The 20927-nt window shown below is 37.4% G+C and overlaps 2 protein-coding genes across 5 annotated transcripts in view; one reads left to right on the top strand and one right to left on the bottom strand.

Moving 5' to 3' along the window:
* The window catches only part of HELQ (helicase, POLQ like), a gene marked incomplete at its 5' end in the record, with an annotated part of 48578 nt that extends 33265 nt beyond the window's left edge, over positions 1 to 15313 (bottom strand). The window contains 8 exons of one of the 3 annotated variants that reach the window (XM_079698295.1): positions 3223 to 3368; positions 4670 to 4768; positions 5903 to 6000; positions 7914 to 7986; positions 8822 to 9022; positions 9590 to 9768; positions 13347 to 14064; positions 15122 to 15313. In XM_079698295.1, the coding sequence (XP_079554421.1) occupies positions 3223 to 3368; positions 4670 to 4768; positions 5903 to 6000; positions 7914 to 7986; positions 8822 to 9022; positions 9590 to 9768; positions 13347 to 14064; positions 15122 to 15313 (1706 nt within the window). Of the gene's footprint in view, positions 1 to 3222; positions 3369 to 4669; positions 4769 to 5889; positions 6001 to 7913; positions 7987 to 8821; positions 9023 to 9589; positions 9769 to 13346; positions 14065 to 15121 lie in introns of those variants that run through there. The other 2 variants (XM_079698296.1, XM_079698297.1) reach the window with 2 other exon arrangements.
* Positions 15314 to 15708: 395 nt separating this feature from the next.
* MRPS18C (mitochondrial ribosomal protein S18C) lies at positions 15709 to 20824 on the top strand. 2 transcript variants are annotated; one of them, XM_079710172.1, is made up of 6 exons: positions 15709 to 15834; positions 16613 to 16668; positions 18834 to 18917; positions 19966 to 20023; positions 20564 to 20623; positions 20708 to 20824. In XM_079710172.1, the coding sequence occupies exons 1-6, from the start codon at positions 15735 to 15737 to the stop codon at positions 20782 to 20784; spliced, it is 435 nt and encodes a 144-aa protein (XP_079566298.1). In that variant the 5' UTR covers positions 15709 to 15734; the 3' UTR covers positions 20785 to 20824. The 2 variants fall into 2 exon arrangements, with proteins under 2 accessions (XP_079566298.1, XP_079566299.1); XM_079710173.1 differs by lacking the exon at positions 19966 to 20023.
* The last annotated feature ends 103 nt before the right edge of the window (positions 20825 to 20927 follow it).

The following is a 20927-nucleotide window of genomic DNA, read 5'->3' as shown; positions in this document are numbered from 1 at the left end:
ATGTTAGACATGAACACTTGATCTTATAGTGACAAAGTACCTAAAATTTTAATTTCAGTAGGTGCATGTAAACATTCTTTTTTTAAAAGAACTTACTACTTTTATTGATATAAATGCATAGAATGTTCTTAGAATTTTGATTTGACTTCATTAGCTATTAGGCAGTTTCTCTGAACCTTTTTGTGGATCACAGAGCCCTGTGAAAATCTGCTTAAAACTAAGGAAAGGGGCTTCCATGGTGGCGCAGTGGTTGAGAGTCTGCCTGCTGATGCAGGGGACACGGGTTCGTGCCCTGGCCCAGGAAGATCCCACATGCTGTGGAGCGGCTGGGCCTGTGAGCCATGGCCACTGAGCCTGCGCGTCTGGAGCCTGTGCTCCACAACGGGAGAGGCCACAGCAGTGAGAGGCCCACATACCACAAAAAAAAAATAATAATAAGGAAAAAAATATTCACATGAACACAACACTTTGCATATAATTTCAAGGATTCATGGACTTCCTGAAGTTCAATCTTGTACCTCCTATGAATACATGAACTCCAGGTTTAGACCCCTGCTCTAGATGTTACAATTATTTTTTCACAAGAACATGCATCTTTAGTAAAGATGATTTGTTTTAAGTCATAAATTTTCTTCTCTGAAGATGAAAACATATATTATTAAATCATATGAATTATATGTAAAACACTGTCTAAACTCTAGCATTTTAGAAGCCTCAGTAATATCCTACAATGTCTTCTTACCTAGAAGCACCTATTATTTTAAATTCCCTTCTAGAAAAGAAAAAAAGGAAAGACTAAGTACAACTAACTACTAACTGACTACAAAGCAACAACTTCTGAATACCAGTAGCAAACAAATATAGTTCAAGATATAAATATAATACACACAGCCTTATGTTGTTTTAGCATGCTTCATGGAAAGCATAGAGAGCTCTGGCCGGTGCTAATTGCACAAGGACAGTAATTTCACACGAAGCTGAGCAATGGGAGGCCAGGAGAAAATGAAGAATTGGGAAGAAAGTGGTCAAGAGTCATCAGTGCAAGAACTAGAAGTGGCTGCTGAGTAGGGAGCAGCAGACTTTATGTTACTACTCTCCGGCCAGTGTTTGAGGTCCTGAAAGGGACGAATCCTTCTCAAGGAATTAAGACTTATGGATAATCACCCTATAAGTTTAGAGAAGGGAGACATTATTTGTAACTGACCAGATAAGACATAATTATATGGAGAAGGGTTTTGTGGGAGAAGTTGAGATGTGAGCTGGGCCTTGAAGAAAAGGTGTTAGAGAGGCAGCAATGAGGGGGCAGGAAAGTGCAGTGTTGGCAGAGGGTAAAGCAGGATTGTAGGCATGGAAATGGGAAGTTCAAGAATAAACAAAAAAGACAAGTAGTTCAGTCTGGATAAAGTGCAGGGTGGATAAAGAAAGGAAGAAATAAGGACGGAAAAGTAAGTTGAGTCATTATCTTAGCATGAATTCTAGGCTAAGAAGCACTGTGGTATCATTTTCAGGGACATTTTTAGGGAAAGTGATATGACCAGAGCTCTGGCAGTTGTCAGCAAATAGTGTTTAAAAGACATCCTTAACTTAGAAGTCAAAGGTGGTAATAGCTATAAAAAAAGATAATTTTCGTTGAGATTGAGACAATCACTTGGGAAAAAATCTGCTTCAGTCTTTGCACTTAGACATACAAGCATATTCTAGATTATTTTACTATACCTGCTTCACATGAAATTTATGATTAGGAGGCAAATCATTAAGACATAGGCTGATATTCCAGGACTCTCATGAAATTATGTTTTAAGGACAATACTGAGATCAGAAACCATTTAGCCCCAGATTTTACTTCATCTACATGTAAACTATAGAATAATATAAAAAAGTATGCTCTAAACATGACATTTTAGCCAACAGCCACCAAAAAAGGGGGCTAAGCTATACTCAGAACATTCGCCTTATGAAAGCAGCAAGTAATACGGAAAATGTATTTTAAAGGAAGTTTTCCTTCAGAAAGAGTTTAAGAAAGTATCAAGTGTCCATAATAATTCATTAACTAAGGGTTCTGGAGAACCAAATTTTTAAGTAATTCAATATTAAACATCAACATTTATGACCCAAATAAACTGTTATCACCAAAAAGCAAAATAAGTCAAGGATATAACTTGACTAATAATAAACCTCACATCTCCCAGTCAAAAGTTTGTCTCTAAATTTCCCCATCACTTAGTCAGTGCTACACTACCTTATTCTAAGAAAACAACTGATTTACTGAGAATATCTCAATGATAATTTAATCTCCTTAGGTTTTTATAATCTACATCGCAGATGTAGAGGCAGACTCTGTTACTGAAATGGGAAACTCCTGGACTTTATCCCGAACATCTGCATCTTTGTGCTAGTCAATGAATTTAACTCTGTATTAGATCAATCCATGATGACAGCAGGCTTGGGAGGGGAGGCAGAGGATGGCTAGATTAGAATCCATAGTACTGGTCTGTGAACAGTGAAATAGCATTGGCTCAGGGGCCAAAAAGAAGTCTGAAAAATGTAATAAAACTACACATGGGACAAAAAGGTACAGAAAAAACTAAACTGTTTATACTTAAGTTCATTTTATACTTATCTCTATGACATAACAGAACCAACATTAAAATTTTATAGTATAAAATTACAAACTAATACATTTCTTAATTATTTAGGAAATTCAATTCAAATGTCCACACAACCTAAGTGTGAAGTTTACTAAGAAAACAAAGGCAACAGTACTTAATTTAAAAAGAAACTTAAGCTGAAGATATGATTCATCCACACAGTGATTAGTGATTAGTCCTCTGATCATGTAGGCCAGTGGTTGACCTTGGCTGCATGTTGGACTCTCCCTGGGAGCTTTACAAAATAATGGTGCCTGGGTCCCACTCCCATATATTCTGATTTGTCTTGGATGTAGCTTGGGCACTGAAATTTTAAAAAGGCCCCAAGACGATTCACTGTGCAGCCAAGCCATTATATTAGTCAGCGCTCTCTTACATGTAGAATTTTTCTCTGGCCATTTCACATATGTGAATTTCACAGCTCAACTTTCTTCAAGGTCAGGGCCTTTAGAATCTATTATAACAACTTAGTATAATGTTCTGCAAGAAGTAATTAGTGCTTGTTGAATAAACAGAACATACAGCCTGTAAATCATAATAAAAATGAAACAATATTTTTAAAAGAGTAACATACTTGCTTAAAATTTTGCATATCATTTCTGCTACATTTTCACAGTTCTTCTTAGTGGGACAAAAAACTAAGCAGGAATAATTGGGAATAACTTCTGTCACCAATGCTACCAAGTGATCAGGATCCATCTTTTTCAGAGTATCAGAATACTGCACAACAAGATTTAGGAACAAGGTAGTTAGCAACCATGAAAGCCTTTCATTTTACCAGTGTAAAAGGTAAGTAAAAAGGTAAGCTTTGAAAGGTAAGTAAACCAAGCATAATTTTGAACTTCTCATTTAAAATATGATCATTTAAAAGAAAAGATACAACCTATATTAAACAGCAAAATGTTAAGTCCCACTTTTCTCTTGGGTTCTTAGGGTTTCGTTAGGTGTATTTAGTTTTAAATAAAGGAAGTGAAAATAGTTAGTTATTAATAACCCCATTGCACGCCCATCTCCACTGAAGCAGAAAAAGTCCACAGAGAGAAACAGAGATTGATCCTAATAATAGTCAAAGAACTGCATAAATAAGCTAAACCTCCCGCTTTACTAACAGTTTTCAAAAACATAGATTCAATCATACTACAGGACATATTTTCAGAAATAAAAAATATATTTATCAAGCAGATGCAAAGAACTCAAAGAACATGAAGAAAAATGTAAAGTTATTTAAAATCTCCTCACTTCCTTCAACTTTACTGAAAACTAATTAAGGTACAGATTTAGAATAATATACCTTTATAGAATTCTAAAACTGTTGTAAAATCCCTTTCTTCCCCTTTTAATGTCCTTCACATAAATCACAGAACATTAACATAGTATACATTAACATTTTCATACACCAGTATCTGAGCTATACAGCCCACAAATAGTTCTTCTTGTTTTGCTGTTGTTGCTGAATGAATAAACATTTATGGGAGAGGTCTCCAAATGTTCTTGGTTCCTGGAGCCCCAAGGTCAAAAGAAATAACTAACAGTTCTGATTCTTAGGTAGTTAGGTCCAAACAACTTAATAAGTATGTATTTCCTCACAAATTAGTAGCCATCTAAATAAATAATACACATCAATTGAATAAAAAAAATTTTTATTTCATTCTTAAATAACCATCAGAGCCCACCAACAGGATGTGCACACAACTGGGCCCTGCAGTCTTCCAAACCTTAGAAATCCTCATTTCCGGTCCCACATTGATTTTCACATGGTATTTGCTTACAGTAAGTGCAAAAACCCCCAACTTCACAAAGATACAATATCGTAGAAAGTAATGTAGTGTGATCTAATGTTGACATAGGAAACTGCCTATCTTGAACCAGTAGTTTGTGTGGTGTCCAAGAGTTGTCAAGCATCAGCTGTTTCTCTGAAACAACTAAACTACCCCATGGTACCCATGCAACTCTTTTGTGGTACCCCAGGGAAGCTGGGCACAAAGTTTGGGAACCTTACCTTCAGGGACTATCAAGGTTACCTTATAGTTAAGGAGACGTGAAAAAGTCATGCCATTCTCAGCTTTGCTGTCAACCTCATATATTGCGTCCTTCATTTTCAGATATTCTTTTAATTCAACCTCGAATTAAAAGGACATTTGCAATTAATATCATATGTAAATTCCTTTTTCCAGAGTATCAAATTTTGTAAGATATGTTGTAAAAAGGAAAGATATACAAAAATTTTAGCTTTTCTTAAGGTATGTAGAATGCTTCAACTTAAAAGTTATTTCTTTCCCATCTAAGTTTATTTTTCCCTTTAAATCAAAACAGGGATTAATATCCTTGAAGAAATACTTATGAATTGAATAGCCACATACCTAAAAGAAAATCAGATACTTTTATGTGTCACAAGAGGAAGTATAAATGAGTCAAGTGTTCACACTCTATCTTTTATTAAGGAGTTATTTGTGGTATTCCTTAAGATTTAAAGCTTCATTAGTCATCAGTTTTAATCTAAAAATGACCAAATTATTAATTTAACTATTTGTAGACAAAAAAAGCTTGTAAATACAGCTCATTGAATTTTTAAAAGAACAGCATCTAATTTGACAATTAAGGTCAGAAAATATCTCTTGAAAATTCTCATATTTGGTGCAAATGTAAAAACACTAAATTTCAAATTAAAATTTGGTGATTCTAAAAAAACTATTTTCTGAAAGCCTATTTAGAAACAGAAACTACAAACAGAGTATATGTACATTATAAGTTACTTTCGAATAACTATGAACTACATTTATTTACTTTCTTCAAGTCTTTTAGGAATACTGTTATTGGGGAGTTTAAATTTAAATCCATGTGAAGTCTTAACTTATTTTAAAAAAGCATTAAAACTACCAAAGCATAAATATTTGAAAATATTTTAACTTTTAAGATAAATTTTTTTATGTGCCAATAACTTGAATCACTAAATTCTCACTGAATGAAAAAATTTACCTTACAGAATATAAAGTAGAAAAGCAAAATGGGTCTGAAAAATTCCATTCAATAAATATTCATTGAAGGCCCATGGGTCAGGCACTGTTCCAGGTGTTACCCATACAGTACTGACCCAAGCCAAGATCCCTGACCTCTACACACAAACTTGCTACCATTTAGCCATGGTGAGTGGCATTATGTTCCTTCACTACTCTTAGAATTTTTATACAGTACATTTGCTACTTTTCTTTCTAAATAGAAGATGATACATAACAAACCAAACCTTAGGTACATACTGGTCTAAACTGACTCGTGTAATATTCTGCTTGCAGGAACTCTTGTAGGTCTTCAACATTGTTTAATGTTGCACTCATACCAATAATTTGAGTTGTTTCTAAAAAAAAAAAAAACCAAAGTATTGAGGAAAATGTGTTACTTAGTATATCATAACAGTAATTTTAGCAACCCTTTAGTGTTCTTATTCTTCCTGAGTGATTTGAGAAAGAGGGGGCAGGTAAGAAAAATACCAACACAGTTGACCCTTGAACAACACGAGGGTTAGGGGTACCAACCTGCTTCGCAGTTGAAAATCCGTGTAAAACTTATAGTCGGTCCTCCATATCCTCAGTTCTGCATCCCTGGATTCAACCAACCACAGATCATGTGGTACTGTAGTACTTACTATTGAAAAAAATCCACATATAAGTGGACCCGTGCAGTTCAAACCTGTGTTGTTCAACTGTTAACTGTATAATACCAGAGTATTAATCTGGCAGATGATATTACTCAGAAGAGAGGTATAAGCTGGTAACACAGATTGGGAGGCATGAAACACAAGGAGCCCTTGAAGTCATGAGTATGGATGAGAATTAGCAGAAACTGTATGAAGTAAGAAACAAGAGAAGAGTCTAAGAGGAATCTATGGTAACACCAATGTACATGATGAATATGCTTAGAAAGCAGCGTCACAAAGGAGAACAAAAGGAGAAACTAAAGAGATTCCTTTCATTCAAATATCTATTAAGTGTAAGGCATTGGTGACAGAAGGACAAATAAGTATACAGCAGTAGCAAACACATGTCCATTATGTGCAGGTACTATGCTAGATGCTGTACTCATGCTATCTTCACAGCAATTCAGTGAGGAAGGTTCTATTACTATCACCCATTTTTGATGCATAAGGAAAAAGAGGCACAGTTACTATAACTTGCCCAAGGTCACAGACAAAGTTAAAAGTGAGCCAGGATTTGAATCCAGCTCCAGAGTCTGCCCTTAGGCATTAGGCTATGCTATCTCTCAATGCTAACACATGATCAGTCTTACAGACAGATAGTAGGGAAACCAAGACAGAATGATGTTTCAGCATCCAAAGGAAAAATGAATGATAAATAATCAAATATTGAAGAGAAATTAAGACAAGGACAGTCAGTGTACACTGGATTTGACAAGTAGATGATCATTTTCCCCTCTTGCTCTGCTTTATATTTTTCCATAGAATTTGTCACCATCTGACACACCGTATGTTTTCTTGTTTATCTGCTTATTATCTGTTCACTTTCACTAAAATATAGGTTTGATAAAGGCAGGGCCTGATGCACAGGGGGTACTAAATAAATATTTTTTTAATAAATGATTATAAAGTGCTACAACCTGCCTAAATACCACTCTTATCAAAATTTTAAAACTAATTCTTAAGATCTGACCTTTATGATTAATAATTTTCTGCATATAAACTATTATAAAATATAACAATAAGCTACTGCAATAGTGTATCAAAAAATAATAGAGAAGATATTTAGAATATCTCATATACATTTAAAGACTATCTGATGCTGTAAAATAGCTCCTTAAAGTGACTATTTATATACAATGTTTTCTTGGTATGATGATCATACTGATGGTGGCAACAGCAGCAAACCCTTATTGTGCTACGTGCTAGGCATGGCTGAATGCGTCCATTACATGTGTTAACTCATATAATCCTCACAACAATCCCATCTGGTTGGTACCATTATTATCCCCATTTTACAGATGAAGAAAGAGAGGTTGAGTCACATGCCTCAGCACACATAGCTACTAAGTGGAGGATACTGATAGGGGACATCCTCAAATGTTAACTTCATTTATCTTCACTCACTCATCCATTCTTCCAACAAAATTTATAAGCTTACTTTGGACATAAAAACTAAGGCAGAAAGCTTAAGTACCTTACTCTAGGTTACATAATCTAGCTAGTGATAGAATTAAGTCTTTTATAGGTCTCTTGATTATAAATCAATTAGTGACCACATTTGAAAGAATACTTACTGCTAGTGTAGAGGATTTTTGCTAGAGTCATTTCCAGTATAGCCCCACGGCTTCCTTCACCAATCATGTGCAACTTTGAAATTTAAAAAAAAAAGGGGAGAAAAGTAAATCTGCATAAAATACCTATGTAAAACAAGCATACATTGGATGAAATGAAGAAGCAATCTTTGCTTTATAACTCAAGCATTTTCGTTATGGCAACTAGAGTACATATACATTATTTCACTGGTATTTTAAGTTAATGAGGTTGTCCTGAGGACAACATTCTGGCATCTGGAATTCATAAGTACTATTATAAAACTGAACATATATACATATATTCACTCTTCAAGAAACGCTTGACACAAAACTGAATTTAAGACTACCATGCATGGGGGCTTCCCTGGTGGCGCAGTGGTTAAGAATCTGCCTGCCAATGCAGGGGACACAGGTTTGAGCCCTGGTCCAGGAAGATCCCACATGCTGCGGAGCAACTATGCCTGTGCACCACAACTACTGAGCCTGCGCTCTAGAGCCCGCGAGCCACAACTACTGAGCCCACGAGCCACAACTACTGAGCCCACATGCCACAACTACTGAAACCCGCACACCTAGAGCCTGTGCTCCACAACAAGAGAAACCACAGCAATGAGAAGCCCGTGCACCACAACGAAGAGTAGCCCCTACTCGCCGCAACTACAGAAAGCCCGCGCACAGCAACGAAGACCCAATGCAGCCAAAAATAAATAAAATAGATACATTAAAGAAATAAAAAATGTTTAAAAAGATTACCATGCATGAAATGTCTTCATCTGTGTTATCTATATATTAAAATAAATTACTTACTCTCATAAAGGTATTAAGCAGATCTACATAATAAATGTTAGTATAATAAAAATGTGGATAAATTAATAAATGGAGTAACCAACCTCATCTACAACAACCAGACCCAGACTGTTAATCCTTTCGGTTTCAATCAAGGAGTTCACCAGACTATGTCCTTTTTCAATAGTGGCAATATATAGTGATTTCTTTTCCCTTCTTTTAATTGGAGGAAATTTTCCTTTGCTTCCAGCATATTCTTCAACAAAGAAACCCAGTTCTATACCAAAACTTGACAAACCTGAAATCTAGAATATTAGTTAAAATAAACAAAAAAAATCAGATAAGAATCCTAATTATTAAGTGTTCACAGGAATTTAAAAAATCTAAAATAGTGTTTAATACCAAACAATGGGAACAGGGTCACAGATAATACATACCTATATATATATAAGAAATGTCATAATTAATGTATTAATCTTTGCAAATAAATGTCACTTTTAAACTAGATAATATAAATATAAATTTTAAGTGTCTCCTCTGATGTTAAAAAATCAGAATAACTCATTTATTTTGATAAAATAATTGGTTAGTTTCTGCTTGAAAAAGCAGGCTAAATATCAATACAACATGTAAAATGGAGTTTAATCCACAGGTTTAGAAAACAATAAAACCCCTTCTGAAACAGGTAATTAGAAGAGATTTTCGGTTAAGTACTCCACACTGCATTAGCACATCCTAAAAATAGTAAGTCTCCATCATTAATAGAGATACCTCTTCTCAGTCAATAAAAAGTTGTTACATTTATACTAGTTTTTATATCTGAATGTCAAAATTACATTAGCAAATACCACTTGTTAAAAAAAAAATCACACCTTTTCTTGAACAATTGCCACATATGGTAGGATCATTAAAACATCTTTTCGCCGGCAAAGCAGTTCTTGCAGCATTAAAATCTCAGCCACGAGGGTTTTTCCACCACTTGTTGGCAAGGAATATATTAAATTTTTTCTTTCTTGCACAGAATTCAATGTTAAGCAAGCATGTTGCCATTCTGTGGAATTGGAAGAAAAAAAAAACCCTTAATTTCCCCTTCTACAATCTGTTTTCTAAGAAGAAAAAATCAAATCTTACCCTGTGTAGCATCTTCTCATAGCAATAAATGTAACTGTATATCAATGTTAATTGTCAAAATCCCCAATACATGGTGTGCATTCTAGTTCAGGCCTGGTCAGTGAGGTGGGCAACTAGCCCACCTATTTTCCAGCTGCAGGCTGAGGTCTACGATTCCACAGGGCAGACAGCACCTGCTGGACAAGAGATGTCACCTGGGACATGGAGGGGCTAACGGGCACTTCAAGGATCTGTGTGAATTCTAAGGCCTTCCTCTTATGTTCTACAAGGACACTGTGTAAGATTCCCTTCCTCATTCACCCAAATACCATCTTAGAGGGAAACAGGGCGAGGAGGAATAAAATTTATGAGGTTTTACACAAACTAAGAAAGACTATTCAATCAGCTCTCATAGGGAGCTGAAGTATGAATGACCTGAATACCACCTTAAACTGACTGATGAGACTGTTTAAACCATAAAAGACTAGGGTTATTAACTAGAACATCCAGAATTTCTACAACTTAGCAAGGTGGAATTTATGAAAATGATCACATCAGATCCAAAACAATGTGAAAACTAGTATAACTACTCTGTAGGAAAATTTGACAATGTGGATCATCAAAAGTCTTCAAAATATGCATCATTTTTATCCCTAGAAAAATGGGCAAAAGATATGACAAGACATTTCACACCAGGGAGAAATGCAAATGGCTAATACCAAAAAAAAAGCCCCCCACACATAAAATCCAGAGTTTACTAGAGTGGACATGAACAGGCATTTTTGTGTATGGTTGACGAAAGCATAAACTGCTACAATCTTTTTGGAAAGCAATCTAGCAGCATCAAAAATAAAACTGTACACTGCCTTTGATCTAGCAGTATTGCTTGTAGAACTCTACACCTACAGAAATAAAAGCAAGGGTATATATATACAGGTTATGTGCAAGATGTTCACCATAACATTGTTTATATATAACAAAGAGCCATCAAGGGGTAAAGACTGAATTATTGCACAATCATATGATGTATTTCTTTGCAGCATGAAATATTTGCAAATGACTGTATTTTTACTTTAAAAGTATCTCAATATTTTACAGCACAGGAAAATACAGCCATTATATTGTAATAACTTTATTTTATTTACTTATTTTTTTATCTTTTGGTTGTGCCGTGCTGCATGTGGGATCTTAGTTCCCCAACCAGGGATTGAATCTGTGCCCCCTGCAGTGGAAGCATGGAGTCTTAACTACTGGACTGCCAGGGAAGTCCCCTGTAATAACTTTAAATGGAGTATAATCTATAAAAATACTGAATCACTATGTTGTACACCTGAAACCAATATTGTAAATCAACTATGCTTAAATTAAAATTTTTCAAAAATATTTAAATAAATTGAATATTTAATACTTAAATATTAAAAAATACTTCAGACTAGTATCACCCACTAGTTATCAAACTGCAGATGTTTGTGTGAAAATACAACTTGACCATATCCACATTTTATCCAACTCAGAATTTTAAAGTATAAAATGACCAAAATAATGAATATTTAGGAATAACATCTATCTTCACACATTAAAAGAAAATTACATTAACTTAGTTCCCAACATTTCTATAAAACAAATTAAGCATAATTCTACACTTAAGAAGCAAAAATAACAGTTTAAGGTTGAAGTTCTCTAACTCAGTAGCTCTCAAACTTTCCACACATCAGAATAACCTGGAGGACTTACTAAAGCAGATGGCCAGGTCCCACCCCAAGGTTCTGATTCAGGAGGGCTACGGTGGAGCCTGGGAATGTGCATTTCAACAAATTTCCAGGTGATGCTGATGCTGCAGTAGGAAGTGCACTTTGAGAAGCATTGCTTTAGCTCAATGAAAAGTAGCACACATATTTATGCTTTAACTTGGTCATCCTTAAGCCAGATTTACAAATAAAAAGAGATTTTAAAAAGTTATTTACTGGGACTTCCCTGGTGGTCCAGTGGTTAAGAATCCGCCTTCCAATGTAGGGAACGTGGGTTCGATCCCTGGTCTGGAACTAAGATTCCACATGCCACAGGGCAAACCAGGCCCGCGTACTGCAACTAGAGAAGCCCACACGCCACAACAAAAGATCCCACATGGTGCAACGAAGATCCTATGTGCCGCAGTTTAAGACCCAACACAGCCAAAAAAAAAAGTTATTTACTGAAGTTCTTACTTAGAAGCAATCAATATAATTACTGACAGTCATTACCAACGTCTAATTTGGCATGTCCTTGACACAAAACTGGAAAAACAACTATTATTATTATCCCCTTTTAACAGAGCAGGAACTAAGGCTCAGAGCGCAAAACCTGTGTTTAAGTGACATGGCCAGAATTCCTAACTAGGCTGACAAACCCCAGCAGTTGAGAACCTACCAGGGTGTACCAGGCACAGTGCTAGTCACGTAAGAAAAAGATGAGTTAGATAGAGCCCTGTCCTCAGGGCACTCATTCTGGCAGGAGATGCAGATTAGACAAAAAACAAGGTGCTAGGAGAAAAGCAGAGGGAAGAAAGTTAACATCTACTTTAAGGGCAATATACACCTGTAGCTCTTAAACCGCAAACCTTGCAATTCAGAATTTGTTAAGACTCTTGTAAAGCCTTATATTAGACTTTGCTTCCTGTAGTCCTATTTCTCCAACCTGATTGTCTTCTCCTGAGATGCGAACTCATGTTTTCATGTGGTTCATAAGATACTAACTTAGGAGTTTCAGAAATAACTTTGAAGTAATTGGATGATAGGCTGCTCTTCAGGGATGGAAGCAAGTGTCCCTTCTGTCTAAAATGACACATATTTGAAATATATGCAAGGACCCAGGATTTTTGAAAAACGTTACAAATGAATTATTATTAATACTATTTCTTTGTACTTAAATCCTAATGTTAGCTGTCCTTAAAAATGTTTAGTTTTAATCAAACTAAACAGTTCAGTCAGTTTTACAAATACTGACTTCCTTCACTCAAGACATATGAGTAGTCAATGGAATTTCAGCAACTAAGTTTTGGTAGTAAAGTAAGAGCCAGCTAAGGAAGCATTAGCTAAGAAAACTGAGGAGCAGCTAGACAACCAGAGAAAAAAAACCAGGAATGGAATGTCAAGTCAAGAAATGGGTGTTTCAAGAAGAGTTTGGTCAGTTTTGTCAGGTAAGCAACTGTCAAAGAAGGTAAGAAATAAAAGTATCACTGAGCTGCAACCCCCTAGTCATTGTATCTTAAGTGACAGCACAGAACCCAGAGTTGGAGTGGACTGGGAATTATCTGAAGTGAGGAAAGGGAGGCAGCAAGGATAACACGTTGGAGAAGTGTGACCACGAAGGGAAGGAAAGAAGTTCAATAGCAGCAGGATAGGGATGGAAGGCTCAGAGGACTGATGTTTCGATTTGTTTTAAGGGGAGAAATATGACCATAGAAGCATCAGTTTTCTTTTGATTTGCATCAATATTACAGTAATGATGGTAAATTTTTTTCATTCCAGCAAAAAACATTACCATATAATTTTTCAATTCCCTTGAACTGAACATAAAGGTCTCTCACTTTGCTGGGTAATGAATAAAAAGGACCAAGGTCATCTAATGATGACTCAATTGTTTTCTTAGCAACATTAATTTCTTCAGACAGAAGAGTCTCTTTGAGCTGTTTAGTCCTAGAAAATACTGGTGTTTGGGCCTTGGCATTTCCAGTCATGGTGTTTTTTAGATGATCTTTAAGACTTTTTCTCCTATTCGCATCTGAACTAGTTCTGACTTTAGAAGAGGATTCATCAGTTTGCTGTGGATGCTCTACGTTATTAATGGGCAATTCCTCGTTCACAGTCTTGTGAGAGGTTGAGTTCCAATCCCTCTCTTCAGTAGATGGAGCACCCAAATCACTTGAAGAGTTATATAAATTTTCAAAGAATAAAACCTGTGAGGAAGGTATACCATACAAAACATCAGCTTCAGGATCAACAGAGACATCTTCATGCCCGCTCTGGTTCTTCGTGTGCTCATCTATTTTTAATTCAGTACAGTCGCCTACAGTAGTAATGCTGTGTGTGTTGTGTTTAATGCTTTCTGAACAAAGATCTTCACTGGCATGGTCTGTAGCATGTTTCCTATGTTCAGGAAGTTGCAAATATTTTTGTTCCAGGTCATCAACTTGAGCTAAAAAAGAGTTTTCAGCAAAGCTATCATAGTCACCAAACATGTCCTCTTCACTGTCAATATTCTGGAAAGAAAACAAAAAGATTTATGGTCAATTCTAGCTTCATTAAGAATAAAAGTTTCAGCTGAGGGCTCTATCAAGCGTATAATTATATGGTCACTTATGGATCACAGACCTAAAGGTAAATCTGCCTATAAAATAGATACTATCATCCCATTTTACAGATCAAGAAATGGAGGCCCAGAGAGGTTAAGTGACTGGCATAAACTGTCCTCCTAGTGATGCTGGGACCCTAATTCTTAAGCTAGTGCTAAATCCTTTAAAATGGCAGCAAGACCGATAACCATCTACTGGAAGGGGAGAAGTTTCTGATAACCACAGTACCATTTCCATCTCACTAGAAGTTTCTGATAACCGCAGTACCGTTTCACCTCCGATACTCCAATCTGCAGAGACTGGCCTGTAATAAAATCATGCTTGTACCACTGGACACTCCAAGGAGATTGTTTTTAGAAATCTGAAATTGAAAGGGAGTGTCTGACTTGGTATGGTCTATAAACAGAGGAGATGGAATTTGGAGGTAGCAATATAGGGGAGTGATTAAGAACCCAAGATTTAGAGTAGGAAGTGTAGTTTCTTAACTTCCCAGGGCCAGATTTCTGTTGTAAAATCTAGATAACGTAAATAGTTTAACAAAGTACCCAGCACATAATAGGTCTGCAGTAAATGGTAGATTTTTAGTACAAGGAGCAGCAGAAACTTGGAAGTCTAGGTTTGCGTCTCGGTCCTGCCACTTACTTGCTGCATGTACAACTTCTGTCTCGGGGTTTCATATCTATATAAAAATGGGGCTAACAGTGCAACACCTCACAGGTGAGGATTAACAGCGATAACAAAGACGAGGTAAGCACACGAAGGCTAGTAGATAATTGGTCAATTGTTTGCACCTGGGAAAGGAACTGCCAAACTTTTTGGCGTTCCAACCACGCCTTCTTCAGCTGGTCTCCCACGCCTCTTTCAGTGAGCATGCGCAGGGGGAGACCTGGATTTGCGTCATCACCCCACAGGTGGGAAATGGAACGTGGAACTCAGGGGAATTTGAGAGGTGACGGGGCTGTACCTCGACCGGCTGCACGTCCATGGTTTTTCGCCGCCGGCTCCCAGCCACCGTCTCCTCGTCCTCGTCCTCCTTCTCCTCATCGCCGGGCTTAAGCTCGGCCGCGGTGGGGGCGGCAAAAAGGCTCTCCAAGCTAGGACGGTTCCTTTTGCGGACCGATACCCGCCGGCGGATGCGGGAACAACCTTCATCCATGGCAGGGGCTGGGGGCCCTGCCCGAACGTCGTTCCGCGTGACCCAGCCGCCAAACCCCAGTGAAGGGGTGAGCGCAGCAACAGGGGTAAGGTAACAACAGGCGGAAACCGCGCTCGCCTCTCTATCCACCTTTGGGAAGGGTCACAAACCAATTGTTAGGGCTTTGGGACCGGAAGCGGAAGCACAGACGTAGGAGCCCGCCCTCTCTTCGTCCAATCTTGCGGCGCGGCAAGAGGGAGAGGAGGAGAACGGGAAGGTACTGCGCAGGTGCGTAGAAATCCCCACCTGCTCTTTCCTTGGATTCCTTACGTTCGCCTTCGGAACCTTTGAACCGAGTACTTGGGCCAACAGGGGAAGCATACCGGAAGTGACTTGTCCAGACGATTTGGAAAAAGGAAAGGAAGAGGAGGAGCAACGAACCATGGCAGCTATGGTAGCCCTTTGCAGTGGGCTAGGAAGGAGAACGTTAACGCACTTCGTAACGGCTGCTGTCTGCCTCACAGATTCTGGGGCTCATGCAGGTAAAGTCTCCATATCCTAGGCTCCTTTATAGCATTGCAGCCGTTTGGCTTAGCCCTAATTAGGTCGGTGGAGTCGTCACTGTTAGCTAAAGGACTCCGGTGTCTAAGCAGTTTTCTCCAAGGTAAATGGGAATCTGTAATGGCCCGTGACTACTATTTTAAAGCTGAAGAGGGCGTGAAATATAGCCCAGTACTTTAAAAAAAAAAAACAAAACAAAAAAAAAACGTACGAGGAGTGTGATGGGGTGATTCTTAAAAAGAGGCAGGGACTTGCCCAAGATCTTCGGGTAGACTTGGTAAGGAGCATTTTCAGTCACCTAGCAGCGAATTCCAGATGTCTGAGGGCCCAGATCTGGGCGAAATTATGACATGGGCCCTGGAATCTATCATTTCTGCACTTTTATCTACTTTGTGCTTCTTTGTAAAGAATCTTTTCATTTTCCCTTTGGTATGACAATGCCTTTCAGTTTGCATTAAAATCTGTCTCTACCCATGGAGAGAAGGGAATATAAATTTCCGGAACAGGTGGGAGATTGTATGGGTGGGAATATATATGCCCTTTTCCCAAAGCCCCAGAAAGCACATTTATCCTAAGTCTAACTGTGCCTCAAATCTGAAGACTTTTAACCTATATTTAACCTTGTTAGTATAATGAATATAAAACCTTTCTTTTCTGCTATGTCCCTTAATTCATCTCGCCTCCACAGAAGCAAAATCTTTCCTTACCTGCTCAGCTAACAAAAATAATTAGTTCGTTGCTGTTTCTGTTTAATTGCAGTGCTGTGGAGAAGAAGTTGTTCACAATATAAACAGGTAACCAGCAATGAGGACCTGGTAAGAATTTTTTTCTTACTTTTAATAAAGCATTTGCAAATACGACCAAGTTCTTATGTCTTTGCTATTTGAAGAGTTCAGCTGAAGGACAACAACAATTAAGATGATAATCATTAGTCTGAGTTGGAAAATTATAATTTATTGAGTAGTTACTTAAGTGAACTTTGAAGTAAGAATCCCTAGATTCCTAGCAAGAAGCATGGCTTCTGTAACACCATATTTTGCTTCCTAGATATGTGCTTTGGGAATTTAAAAAGGTAGTTTTGGGGCTTCCCTGGTGGCGCAGTGGTTGAGAGTCCGCCTGCCGAAGCAGGGGACACGGGTTCGTGCCCTGGTCCGGGAAGATCCCACATGCCGCAGAGCGGCTGGGCCCGTGAGCCATGGCCGCTGAGCCTGCGCGTCCGGAGCCTGTGCTCCGCAACAGGAGAGGCCACAACCGTGAGAGGCCCGCGTACCGCAAAAAAAAAAAAAAAAAAAAAAAAAAAAAAAAAAAAAAAGGTAGTTTTGGTGCATGCAGTAATTACAGAAAACCTAAAAAAAGGGATTGTACAAAGTTTACATATACCTTGGCTCTCTTCCTCATTTCAAATTCAATTCTGTCTTCCTCCTATTCATCACTTTGGCTGGGTGGCAGCTGCTTTAATAAATGCGGCATCAAAATTAAAGTTTTATACCAGGACATTAAGTACAGTCTCTTCTAAACTGTAGATGTATTTTTATGGGTTTCAAGTACTATCATTGGACTTGGGCAGTATAGGTTTTCTTGCTACATGCAAAGATAATCTGACACTAATCAGACCATATGAAGCACTTTGCACAGTGTAGAGAAGGAACACAGTCACTACAGGTAAGCTGAATGTAAATTGGATTAAGAACATTTGAGGAGTTGGAAAAAAACAGAAAAACCCCTCTAGTCCCTCTGAGCGTCCATCTCGGTCATGTAATTCACACCATAGTCAAGAGAGTAAAGGAAATTACTAGAGCTCCTCTTTAGGTCATTAAACCCATTAAGACTAATGAAAGCTATGGGCTCTCCCAGAAAAAGGCACACAGTCCCATTTATTTGAAATTTTGCATACAACTACAGCGGTTCAGGGACTTCATAGCCATTTCTACATTAAGAATCTGTATACTGGAGACACCTAAACTGATTTTAGGAGGGAGGCCTTGTGATAGAAGCATTAGAGGCAGTAGTGAAAAAGAAAAACGAAAAAGGCTGACACAAACTTACAAAACAGTCTGGGGCCATAAAATTGTAGTCAAAGAACCTGATAGTATTACACTAAGCCTTGTCTTTTTTTATCTTAATTTATTATTTTTGAGTGCGTTGGCTTTTTTTGTTGTTGCACGCAGGCTTTCTGTAGTTGCTGCAAGCGGGGTCTACTCTTTGTTGCGGTGTGTGGGCTTCTCATTGTGGTGGTTTCTCTTGTTGCGGAGCACGGGCTCTAGGCACGCGGGCTTCAGTAGTTGTGGCACACGGGCTCAGTAGTTGTGGCTCACAGGCTCTAGAGTGCAGGCTCAGTAGTTGTGGCGCACAGGCTTAGTTGCTCCGCGGCATGTGGGATCTTTCCTGGACCAAGGCTCGAACCCGTGTCCCCTGCATTGGCAGGCGGATTCTTAACCACTGCGCCACCAGGGAAGTCCTGCATTGTCTTTTTACAAGAAAAATAGCGATAAAACATCTAGAGAAATATGGGGATGGATTCAGGGATTATAATTTAAGAATTGCATATGGTATCTGTTGTGCTTAAGTTTTCCTTTATTTAAATCTGAGAATTTTTAGTCACCTACAGTCGGGACAAAGCATTTGAGGAGAGAATCATTTATTGAAGAATTGAATTTTTTTCCCCCTCCCATAAGCCCTTTTTTCTCCAAAGATTGTATTTTATCTCAGAATCCTCCTCCATGACTTAATTCCTCCTTAGCCAAACTTAAACAAGACACTTGCACAAAATATGTTTGAGTACACTGAAACCTTTAAAATGGTGAATCTTTTTCTGAAATACTCGATTTTTCCTTTACAAGCCTAGCTGTTGTGTTCTCTTTCACAGTAAGAAAGGTACAACTAATCCCTTGGAGAGATTTAAATGTGGTAACCTAAGATTTTAAGTTTTTTCGATTCAAAGTTAACACAAACTATATTACCATATATTTTTTTCCTTTAGCCTGTTCCAATGGAAAATCCTTATAAGGAGCCTCTGAAAAAATGTATCTTGTGTGGAAAACGTGTAGATTATAAGAATGTACAGGTGAGATCTGGTTTTACTTCACTATGATACTTGATTTTGGGATTTTGGCTCCTTTATTAATACAACAGAGAAGTCAGTTTTTATAACAGGCTTTGTGTAGGGTGACTGTTTTAGCAACTTCATAATTTCAGATCTCGTTATACTTCTACATATCGATACAAGGCATCTCTGTTTTATTCAAATAAGAGCCCCTTGGCTGTCCCTCATTTACTGTTAATTCAGCTTAGCATTCCTCTTTTTTCTTTGCCCAAAATGTCTTTACAGTAGCTCGCTGTGGCAGTGATTCTCAGTTGGTGTAGTTCAGTAGTTTGGGAAAAGCTCCTCTGGTGAAGTTGATCTCTGTACCTCACCACCAATATCGCTATTTCAAATGTAATTTTCTCTGTTGTCGAGCACTCAGCAAATTAAAAGTGGCAAATTTAGGGGAGAGAATGGTGCTGGAGCTAAGTATACTGACAGTAGTATGAAGTGATAGCTGCCTTGGTGGGAGAAAACCCAAGGAATTTTAAAATGCAACATATTAGGATTATGCATAGTGCCTAGAATGATGCCTGGTACATAGAAAGTGCTAAAGAATTTAAATTAATAAAACATAAATAACAGCAAACGGCCTGATGTACCTGTGCATCTTGAAGACCTCATTGTAGTCTGATATTATGTGATAGCCTATCATGATAGATGAAATGTTTTGTACCTTGTTATAAAAGCAACAGTATTTGAGAAAAGTTATCTGTGGAAAAGTCAAGGGAACAGCTTTAGCACTGAAAGAATATGATCATTAATCTGTTGTATAGACTTTTTTGACACACTGGATAAGAGATGTCAACTTTAGTGGTTACTTTAGTTATTTAAAAAGATGACCTATTAATAGAATTAACATAATTCAGTGTTTTTATTCATATTTTTGAAGTTTGTCTGAAATGTATTAATAAACCTTTACATAACTTGAAGGTGTGGCATAAGGTTTTTTTTTAAATTTACCATTCAAGATTGAATAACAAGTGTATTAATGTAAATTTTTTTCCTTTTCAAATATAACTCAAAACAGCTTTTATCCCAGTTTATTTCTCCATTTACTGGATGCATTTATGGAAGGCACATAACAGGTATTTTGTTTTCTATATATTATAGCAACTTAAATGTAGGTAAGACTTATATAAAGCTACTTCTGTTATTTAAGGAAACTGGCAGATTTTCAAATAGTGCTACAAATTACTATGACACCAGATACTATGGGTAGTTTGAGAAAGCCTCTTCTTAGGCCAAAGGATAATTATTTCGCGTGTCTTCTTATACTCAGTTAACTATAGGCTGACAACATGTAGAAAACATGGGCTTAAAAAAATTACTTTGCTGTTTGGGAGTATACTGTAATCATCCCCAGGCTATTATTTAAACCAGGGGCCTATTGCCTATAGGCCAAATCGGATCTGCCACTTGTTTTTGTAAATAGCTTAGTTTCCATAGTGTCTGAGCTACAACAGCAGAATTGAGTAATGATGACAGAGACTGTATGGCCCACAAAGCCTAGGATAGTTACTATCTGGCTCTTTACAGGTTTTCCAATCCTTCCATGACATAGACAATTGTTATGCATTTTGATTACTGGCATTTTTTTATGAATAAGAAAGCAATTTCTTTTATAGGTCTTTGTGGGAAGAAACAAAAAGAAATCACAAAAGCAATTAAGAGAGCTCAAGTAATGGGTAAGAGCATCTGAAAAACTGAATTATGCTAACCAAAATTTTGCTTATTATCTTTTGTGAAGAACTTTCATTATCTCTTTACAGGGTTTATGCCAGTTACATACAAGGATCCTGCATATCTCAAAGACCCTAAAGTTTGTAACATCAAATACAGGGAGTAAATTCTATAAAGTTATCATCAATAAATTTATTTTACAGTTGTGTGGTGGTAATATTGGCTCAAACTGTAAGATTTAATAACCTTTGAGTAGAGAACTGATAGGCTGAATCTTATCAAACTACGAAGTATTATGTTTTTAGTTCT

Source organism: Hyperoodon ampullatus, assembly GCF_949752795.1.
Source record: "Hyperoodon ampullatus genome assembly, chromosome: 1".
Classification (NCBI taxonomy): domain Eukaryota; kingdom Metazoa; phylum Chordata; class Mammalia; order Artiodactyla; family Ziphiidae; genus Hyperoodon; species Hyperoodon ampullatus.
Note: the sequence above shows the minus strand (reverse complement) of the source record. Positions and strands in the feature narration are given on the sequence as shown.